This window comes from Pithys albifrons, chromosome 6 (assembly GCF_047495875.1).
Source record: "Pithys albifrons albifrons isolate INPA30051 chromosome 6, PitAlb_v1, whole genome shotgun sequence".
NCBI lineage: Eukaryota > Metazoa > Chordata > Aves > Passeriformes > Thamnophilidae > Pithys > Pithys albifrons.
In genome coordinates, this window is record NC_092463.1 from 11104793 (window position 1) to 11115173 (window position 10381).

Consider the following 10381-nt stretch of genomic DNA (forward strand, 5'->3'; position numbering starts at 1 on the left):
ATGTATAGTTAGTTTGCTGCTTCCGAAATGAAGTAATCCATAGAAAACCCAGCTGCTCAGTTCCTACCACCTAGCAAATTTATTTGCATCTAAAGTTTTCATTCTTGCCATTTTTGCCATTTTACAACTTCATGAAATGGCAACATGAAATTTTAATAATACTGAAATTTTCATCTTTCCATGATGCTAGTAGTTGTCATTAGCAAATCTATTAGCACAAAAAATCTGTTTGAAACTGGGGTTTTGAAAAAGTGCTTTAAAATGTATCTTGCACATAGTGGGAAACTTGTAAGTAATGGAGTTTGCTCAAATATATCTCAGTTCTGGACTACTGAAATGACATTAGGATGTTCTGTTTGTTTTTAATCTATGCAGGTTGCAATTCTTCATATGTAACAGTGTATAGCGAGTATGGTGTTGATGTATTTGATGTTAACACTATGGAATGGGTCCAGACTATTGGCCTGCGAAAGGTAAGTAATTTTGTTGAATAATGAACTGAATTGGGTTAATTTCAAATGAGATGTTTCTTCATGGGCTTGTTAATTCTCTGTCTCCTTCCTCAAAACAGATCAAACCATTAAACACAGATGGCACACTGAACCTCCTTAACTGCGAGCCACCAAGACTAATATATTTCAAGAACAAGTTTGCAGGTGAGTACTGAGCAAGGGAAGAAATGGGGAACTGATAGGAAACTAACGGGGTAAATTTAACCATGTTATTACCTTTGAACGGGATGAAATTTGTGTTGGATGCATCTGGGTCAGTGTGTACCTGTGTATGTGAAATTGCATTGTGGTATTACAGCAGGAGCTGGCCTCAGTGTGCCAGAGACGTCTGACAACAGCAAGAAGCAAATGCTTCGAACCAGAAGCAAGAGAAGATTTGTATTTAAGGTTCCTGAGGAAGAGCGATTACAACAAAGGCGGTAGGAATTTAATTGTTGTACATAACTTAATATACATGATGACATGCAGAAACTGGGAGGGCTAATAGTAAAAATCACTCTGTTCTTTTAGGGAAATGCTTAGAGATCCTGAGCTAAGGTCAAAGATGATTTCTAACCCAACGAATTTCAACCATGTGGCTCATATGGGACCAGGAGATGGAATGCAGGTTCTCATGGACCTCCCACTGGTAAAATACATTTAAAAGGGAAACATATGTGCATTTGTTCTTGCTCACAAAAACTGTGAAGATGAGCTGTATGGGCTTCAAGTATTATCTCTGTACCAAATTCTTCTTTAAATCCTTCTGAGAAAGGTGAACCTCCCTGCTGTGCAATGCTTCTAAATCCTATGCAAGGAAATACTGTATGCTGGCTTATGAATGAGACACTGAAAGAAACAGATATCACTGCCAGGAGCTTGTTAGTAGTTTTGTGAATAATCAGTCTCTCCTCCTTCCTTTTTCTTGTTTGTCTTCTTAAAATAACAGAATGAATTTCCTTTCCCCTCATCCTCTCGTCATTCTGCTCTTGATATCACCTCCAACAGGCTTTGAGCACGTCTATCACATGAGCCCTGTCTCTGCTGAAATCTCTCTCCAGAGTGACCATTCCTCACTGCAAGGCTCCCCTCTGCTTTCTTCCTCTTCCTGTCCCTCCTCTGCTTCCCTAGCAAGGGTAGGAGTAGCTGCAAACTGTTAGGAACTGGAATGGTATGCTTGTGGCACTTTGCCAATTCTAGAGAAATAACAAGGGGGAAAAAACTAAGGCTGTGGAGGTAACTAAAATGCATGTGAGTTGCAGTGCTTTATAGCATTAATTTTGTTTTGTATTTAACTAATACAGCATTTTGTGAGCTATTTTAGTGTTAAAGTCACAAAGGAAAGATGCAAAGGTACACTTTTATTTTCTGTATGAGGTACACTTTTATATTCTGTATGTACCTTCCATTTCATAGCTGTTAGTTAGGCTTTCTCTTATCTTTTCTCAGATAGCCCAGATGTGAGTAAGGCATTTGTCCTTTCAGCAGGAGGAGGAAGGAAAGTAGAGCTGTTTGTACAGTCCGTGCCCCTTCATAGAGGGTTTGCTGGCTGACAGGTTCCGGTGGCTGCTATGGGGCTTAGTTCTTTCTCTGTCTTTCTCAGGGTTTGTGTCTGTTACTGAAAATATGTGGATGTGGTCAAGTAAGTTCAGTTTTTCTACCAACACTGGGTTGTAATAGCTTCAAAAGCACAGTAAAGTTTTCATGAGTAACAACTTCTCACTGGATAGCTTTTGTTGCTGGCTAACAAGGTGTTTCATTTCAACTGTAGAGCGTCCTACCTCCTGCACAGGATGAAAAAACCTGTCCATCTTCAGCAAACCTCTCACGGCAGCAGCAGCAGCAGAGAAACAAAACCTACATCTCATGGCCCTCATCAAGTAAGGCTGGAAGCAACCTTTGCCAGTTCTGAGCTGGAATTACAGCATCAACAAGAGGTGTGAACCTGCCTTTTTTCTTTCTTCTCTACAGGTGGCAGTGATGTGGGAGCACCCATGCCTTCCCGAAGCATGTCCGACCCTGACCAGGAGTTTGACAAAGAGGTAAAATAGATTTTGTTAAACGGAGACCAACGATTTCCTGTTGACATAGGTTGTTTTCTTTTTCCAATAAATTACATTTCCAAGGAAGTACTTCATAAAGACATTTATGGAGTTTTTTCTCTTCCACAGATGCTTTTTTCCAGCCTGTAATGTATGTTTGCAAGTTAGGCCAGCACAAAAGCACAGCTGTGAAAAGATCTTTTTACAGTGATATTTTAAGAAGTGTTATGTCTTGGATTAAGCTTTATAGGCAAGGGAAATTTGACTAATTGATGAAATGTCCTCAAAGCTCCTAAAATTGTTCTCTGGGCTATTAGCATAGATTAGCAAAGTAATATGACTCGTTAAGTAATTTTCTGTGCTGCCTTAAGAAAAATTTTTGTCACATAACTTGAGAAGGAATCATATTTTAAAATACACAGAACTGCTTTTAGCAAGAGTAAGAGTATATGCCAGTAGTGAAAGTGTCCTAGCTGTACAGAACTGGTGTTCCTGAATCTAAATAGAGAAGTTGTATGATCTGTTTCCTTGATTTATCACGTATGTAGCTTTTTCCAAGCTTTGCTGAAGGACTATCTGTGCAATGAAAGTGTTAGGAGTTATTCCTGGGAGACAAACTCTTAGATCAAGATCTTTTTTAGGGCTTTTTGATATCCAGCTGCAGACTCATGTAATGTTCTGTATTTTAAGTGTGTTTCCCTGAAATCAGCCCTTTGCAGGATGCCTTAGTACACCCCATGTCCAGAGTTCTGATTACAGACATGCTCTGGCTTCCTTTGTCACCTTCAGTAAGCCATTAAAATCATGTGAAAATGGGGATCTCTAAACACAGGTGTTTTTGAAACAGTCTTGATTTTCAAAGGTAGTGATGATGGATAACTAACATAGGTTGATGATAAGCTCTCATAAGTTAGTTGACTTGGTTATTCTGCACATCTTTCCAAATTGCATTATATTCCATGCTATAACAATAATTGGTGTTCGTATGCACAAATAATGATAGATTCTAAAGGGGTATTTTACAATCTTTTGCCTTTTTGGTATATCTTACAATTTCTTATGACTTTCTAAATTTTAAAAAATAGTAGTGTGAAACTGGAAAGAGGCTCTAGTAACACCTTTTGGCTTTATACTATTATGCTTATGGCTTTTGGCTTTATCACAGCATGAACTGGACCATGTTACGATAATCTTGTTATAGATGATCTTATTATTGTTCAAGCCATGCAAAATCTTGTGAACAGCATTCTTGAAAGATGTTACCTTTTGATATATTTGCTAAATATGTATTTCCCTTTCTTGAAAATAATTTGCTGCAACAGTACCAGTTTTTCCTGTGCAGTGTTTCAATAGCTGTGAGTGTGTGTTGTGTTCAGAGCTGTAAATCACCAAAATAGTGGGAAACTTGCCAAGCCATCCTGTTGCAGTGAGACCAGCCTGTGAAGGCAAATATCCAACAACTAATCTAACACTGGGGAAATAACTGTGGATAGTCTTTATTAGAAATTGACATAGGATGTATCCAGTAAGTATATTTTGTTTCCAGATCTCCGGCCTGATTCTAGGCAACCTTCACTCTTTTGTCAGGCACTTCACATGCTTGTTGCTGTTTCATAAACAGTTCACATGCTTGTTTTGTTCCTTCTCACCAAACTGAAGATGGTTTGACCATATTGTTTACATGTTTACATAGGTAGATAAACCTCCTCCTGGGCTATAAAAAATACCTACAAATTGCAGGCTGGTAAGTTCTGAACAACAGCAAACAGATAGATGCATTCTACCAGAAAAGTTTTGCAAGGGCAAACGGAGAGCAGCTGGAGATGTAGCAATTTCCACATACTTTACCAGAATTCCTGTTATGTCAGAAAGTCACCTTTGGGACTACACTTCAGCCTGTTGATGACAATGGAAGTACTTGCATGAATGTTTTAACTATGCAATTAAAAGCACGCTGCTTTGTAGGGTGTTGCTCACCCTAATTTTTAGTGACTTTGAAAGCTTTTGAGTGTAAAGAATTTACTCTAAATAAACATAATTTTTTTTTAATATTTCTTGTTAACAGCCTGATTCAGACTCCACCAAACACTCTACTCCATCTAACAGCTCAAATCCAAGTGGCCCCCCAAGTCCCAACTCTCCTCATAGGAATCAGCTTACACTAGACGGACTGGACCAGTCAACCTGTGATGCATAACACTACTGCTCTTCACCATTCCAGCTTCGACCATCCACTACTCCTTGGTATTCAAGAGCAAGGCAAAGCTGTCTCAGATGCTAGTGCCAAGACTGACACAAACTCTCTAGTGTTGTACCAGAATAATTATATATCCAGATTGTAGATACAAACTATTGAAATGAAGAAAATTCTTTACTAATAGTGATCAAGCTTTTTATGCAGAATTGTTCACTGCTCAGCTATGGTTGATTCCTTTCTGCACAGCTGTGACAGTTTTATTGCATAGGAACATTTAAGGCCACCAGTAAATAGTCTTATTCTTATGGTGAAAGAGAAATAGAGAGAGATACTGATAATGTTGCTACAATATCAGGAATATTATTTTTCTATAGAATGATGTAATGTCTGATTAGCAGGAAATCCTTTTAGACAGAATTTGGACCTTTAAATAGGAAATGTGAGCAGGTCTAGTTACATCCTCAGATGAATACACTTTTCCCTTTTTCCCATAACTGTTTGTTTCCTAAATCTTAAGGAGAATGCTAGGAAGCTGTAGGTCATTTCCAACATCAATAGAATCACCAGGAAGTCAAACAAAAGTTGGTTATAGTTTTGTGGCCTTTTAAATCCTTTAGCCATACATATACAGCTGCATAACTGTCTTTCTATCTTTCTACCAACTTTTTAGTCTTGTACATAGGACTACTGCCAGTTATCTCTTTACCCATTCCCTGCTTTTTAGTCCTCATCAATCAGTCATTAGTCAGGGCTTTTAAAATACTGGTAATTACTGCTGTGAAAAAAAAATTAACTCCTAGTTCCTGCCTATCTCCTCCGGAGAAGTTGCTTCTCCTGGGTTTTTCGGTGTAAGGACACACTACGCTGTGTAGCTAGCAAGCCTTCTTGTGGACACATTGCCCTCAAAGTCTGCCTGACCTAAGGGACTATACTGCACTAAAACATCAGTCTGTTTTATTGGCTACCAAAGTGGAACGTGAAGGATTTGTAACTGGGGGTGCTGCTTTTCTCATTAAATGTATCCTCACCTGCATGAAGACCCCATGATTATTAATCAAGTATTGATCATGTAGAAAAATGCACAACACACTCCTGTATATTTTGCGATGGCCCACGTGCAGTGATGTTTTGCGTGTATATTTAATCTCATGCTTCCATGTATTATACATTTAGTAATCAAGGATTTGTGACCATGTTTCATTAAAAGCTTGTAATTAATTCAGTGGCTGGCATATCCAGTTTGTCATTGTCACACTAGTGTGCCTTCTGTGCCAATTTTATGACAGTTGGATGTCACTTATTTAAAATTCGGTTTAAATGGGCTAATGATATGCCAATGGCTAATGTTCTTTTCTGAAACACTGTATAGGATGTGCACTTATCTTTAGTTTAAACTGAGTGTTCTAGTCAACATTTAATCCTGTTACATTAAGTGTTCGACAGTACTTGCTCTTTTTCTCAGATTCTTGATAAAGGGGCTCAGTTAGAGCTGGACACTACTGCTTTGGGGGTTTTCTGGTTTTTACTTTTTTAATGTAAGTCTAAGTCTTTGTAATTATTGAATTGTGAGAACATTTTTGAACAATTTACCTGTCAATAAAGCAGAAGAGGGAGGTTTTAAAGTTCATAGTTGTCTGTCTTGACATCTGAAAACAATCTACCACTGACACTTGCTTTAGTCTCATGGTAAAGTCACTTCGTTCACATGGATGTTTTACAATAAACTGAAAGATACTTCAAAGCTCTGTACCCAAACACTTCTAGAAAGGTGCAAGTTGCTGCAGATAAATGAACATTCCAGAGAGATGGAAATCCTTTTGGTGGAATACAGTGCTGAAATTTTGTCCTCTCAGTTTGCATTAGAGTTGTCATTTCATTGAGCTGCCGGCCCTGTGAGTTCCCTTTTAAAGGATTTATACGATTACTTCCTTATGGCTGAAGCATAGGGAGGAGGCTGCAGGATCTATTCAGGCATCTTAAGTGTGATAAAACAATAATTATTTTTGCCTCGATGTCAAAGCAGTAGTCCCAAAGAAATGCTTAGGAACATTTCAAGGATTGGTGTGTGAATGGTGCAGCCCCTCATATCAGGGTTTTTTTAAAGCTCCCCTCATGGTCTGGCATTTGAGTATCACAGAGCCCACTGTAGCTAGAGCAGAGCCAACATCTCTACTGTGTTCTGGGTAAGCATCCCCCAGCCCTTATGGGGTGCCAAGCGTTCCTGAATTGCATCTTGGTTTGTCTCACCCTTAAAAGGGAAAGCCTGACTGGGTGTTTTGGACCCTGCTGTACCTGGACAGGCTGGGGTGGGTCGCCTTGGGAGAGTGCACCCACCCTATCCTGGGGATGGAATGATAGCTGACAGGAGGTTTGAGGGCTGTGTGCCGGAAGCCTTCTGACAAGTATCCCTGCTAATCAGCCTTTGACTTTAAAAAAACATTTCTCCTGCTCTTGAGCTGATTTTTCTCCTCACAGTGAGGATTTAGGATGACAACAAAGTCTTTAATTATGGGGGTATTAAATCATAGCACTCAGCAGTGCCAGGGCTTGGTTATAATTTAAGCAGAAGAACATTTCTAGAAAAATAAATTAATTGCTCATATGAATACATTACTCTTTTCTTTCTGTTTTTTTTCCCCTCAAGTCTGGCCAAGCAGAATTCCTTCCCAAGTCCTCCACAGCACAGGCCTTTGCAAATCATCTGTTCCCTTGAGGATTCTGATTCTGGTTACCTAAAGAATCCTCTTGAGCCCTCAGGAGAACTTTCAGAAATGCAGAAATTCAGGATGTGAAATGATCTTCTGACAATGCACTTTCTTATCCCTGGAGGCTACCAGTCTAGGATTGAAAGTGAGGAATTGAGCTATGCAAGGAATGAGAATAATTTGGTCTCTGCCAGTTCCTTTCCTCATTCCATTTTCACAGAAGCATTACATCAGGTCCCAAAGCTGAAGTGATGGGCACACCACTCACCGGGACAAGTTGGTCACTTCTAGCACAGACCATCTCAGACCTGAGTATTTTGGAACACGTGATGGTGTCATGTGACACCCAAGAACCAAACTCATCTACCACCACCTCTGTTTATAGAACAGATGTGCTAAATAGAACAGCTTCCTCAATAAGTGCAGTCTTCTGGAGGAGGGTGTGTAAACACTCCCTTTATCTTTGCAGGGTAAGTGTTTAACACAGGTAAGTCACAGGGAGGGGACTTCGTGGAATTGCTGAAGCTGCAGGCACCCTTGTTCTGCACAATGCCAGATTGGGCATCCCTGGGAGAGAGCAGATGTGTAAAAACCTTAAGAGTAAGCCTAAAGCACTTGAGAAGCAGGAAAGCGTTTCAGGCAAGAGATGACTCTGGGAACGGAACTGTACCTTGAGGTGCAATTAAGCAAAGTATTAGTCAGAGGAAGGTGTGGCATGCATCATGACCAAAACCCTTGTCTTGCTGAGTTTAGCTTATTTTAAAAGAAAAAGGGGGGAAGATAAGCCATGGTGTTCTTGTGTGCCAGGCTACTGGAGCATTTCATGTTCAGTTTGCACCCTCTCTGCTCCCTATGAAGCAGCTCCTGCAGGCAGGAGGGAGGAGGACCGTCCAAAAAGCAGCATTCATCTGCCCAGCCCTTGCTGTGGCAGCAGGTCTTGACTGTCTTCTGGCCATTTGCATCCCTCTTAATTTCCCCTTATATCCATCCTTGGTAGCCTTGGGGCTTCTCGGAGCTCATGGGGCAAGAGCTGCAGCCACTGCCACCCTTGCCCCATGCAGGGCAGCCCCTTCCTATGGGGTGAGAGCTGCTCTCCATGGCCTGGGCTCAGCACTGGTTGGATGTGGAATGAGGCCACAGGGCTCTGCTTGAGGGGAAGGCGTGCCATGGGCACAGGTTCCACGTCAGGGAGGCAGGATGGAAGGCAGGGTAGTTGGAAAGAGCCAGGTCGATCTCAATGCTCCCTTGCAAAGCCTCCTAAGAGTGTTTATGGGAACAGGGGGTGGTGACGAGACCAGGCATCAGCTGCAGGGCTGGTGCGGGATGCCCGGGAAAGCCAAACGGTGGCAGCGCGTGTCCCAGTGGTGGCTGACGCTCAGGCCAGCGTTGCCGGCGGGGTTAGCTGAGGACAGGAGGAGAAGACAGCAGGACGTGCTCAGCCAGCGGAAGCTGCAGTGCTGTGCTCCAGCCAGAGGAGGAATATGGACTCAGGAATCAGCTCCTTCCCTGTCCTTGCTGCAAATATTTTCCCTGCTCCCCAGTAAGCTGCAGCACTTTTTTTGTCATCGGACTGAACAGCTTCATGCAGCTTTATTGGTTGCTTTCTCACAGATAAAACGCTCAGATTTTTTTTTCAGCATCGCCTGCATTCCCGTTTCTTACGCAGTCCCTGTGGTCCCGTGAGGACGAGCAGTGCAGAGCGCTGTGTGCTGATGGAGGAGGTGGCCAGGGCTCTGCTGTCACCCCGCTCGCTGCGCCTTGGCCAGCTCCTGTACTCCGGTGAGACCAGTCCCTGCCAAACACCTTCCCTTCCACTGGTGCTGCCTCCTGCTAAAAAAGATTTAAAACCAGAAATTCATTTGGACAAGTTTGTCTTAAGGCTCGGGGGTATTTTGAGTGCTGTGCCAGTCTGAATCTGCGTTTCCACAACTTCTGTGAGCTGCTCTATCGTGCAAAGGGGAGGAACCATGATATGAGTTGGTGTCCACGAGTAGTGTGCAGGTTGCTTTTTCTTTTAAGACCCCGGGAAGCAATGATTCCTGAGCTATTGCCATTAACACTAATGCGTTGTGAATTAGTCTGTCACAGCAGGGGACCCCTGACTCTCAAGACCAAGAGCAAAACAAAGCCATCAGGTGCCGCGCCGCGCACAGCCTCGGCAACCACCCATCTAATGTGCTGCTTACCAAAGATGTCTGCGAATTAAATTCCTTGTTTAGGGTGGATCCCAGGAGACACTTACATACAAACCCTTTTGCCTTGCCCTGCCTGCACCGCGGGCTGTCTGCGTGCGTCGGTGCGCAGAGAAGCGATCATGGATACAGCTGTTTTATTCCGCAGCTGTTGGTCCCGGCAACGCAAACTGACTCCGGTGCTTCGCTTTTTTTTTTTTCTGCAGAGCTCCCCCCTCCCTGCGGTGCGTTCAGTACGAGCGAGCGGACGTGGCTCCCGAAGGAAAAGTACAGACTGTGCTCTGCTCGCGCGCTGACAAAAATTGATCTCTACTTTAATTAAAGCCTCTATTGTAAGTGACCTCGAGCTGCTAATGCATTTTAAAAATGAAGCTTCGCCAACAGCAAATCCATACACCCCAACACGGTGGTGATCCGTGCCGCAGGGTGGGCTGCCTCCCTCCGTTCCCTGATGTGTTCCAGGAGGCGGTCCCACTGCATGGCCACATGCCTGACTGTGGGCCCCCCTGAAATCCCAGTGTGCCCAGGTGGGATGCAGAGGTGATGTCCTTGGCTGCGAGCAGGAGGACACCATCCTGCCACGATCCTGTGCAATGGGCCCTGTTGCCAATGTCTTTTCCCTTCCCCAGCATGTGCCCACAGGATGCTCTTACCTCTTCCTTCAGCACATGTGGCAGCGATGCAGCCACCGAGACCTCTCATAATTCCGGAGTGAGGGGCCCAAATATAGGCAGGGAGGAAAGTGATTCACTCC

General features: G+C 42.8%; 1 protein-coding gene across 7 annotated transcripts in view; it reads left to right on the forward strand.

Moving 5' to 3' along the window:
• CDC42BPB (CDC42 binding protein kinase beta) overlaps positions 1-6355 on the forward strand; it is a 96757-nt gene extending 90402 nt beyond the window's left edge. For 4 of the 7 annotated variants that reach the window (XM_071557464.1, XM_071557467.1, XM_071557466.1 and 1 more), the window contains 8 exons: positions 376-473; positions 572-656; positions 811-931; positions 1023-1140; positions 2095-2133; positions 2263-2371; positions 2463-2533; positions 4599-6355. In XM_071557464.1, the coding sequence (XP_071413565.1) occupies positions 376-473; positions 572-656; positions 811-931; positions 1023-1140; positions 2095-2133; positions 2263-2371; positions 2463-2533; positions 4599-4730 (773 nt within the window). In that variant the 3' untranslated portion in view covers positions 4731-6355. The remainder of the gene's footprint in view (positions 1-375; positions 474-571; positions 657-810; positions 932-1022; positions 1141-2094; positions 2134-2262; positions 2372-2462; positions 2534-4598) is intronic. The other 3 variants (XM_071557465.1, XM_071557468.1, XM_071557470.1) reach the window with 1 other exon arrangement.
• The last annotated feature ends 4026 nt before the right edge of the window (positions 6356-10381 follow it).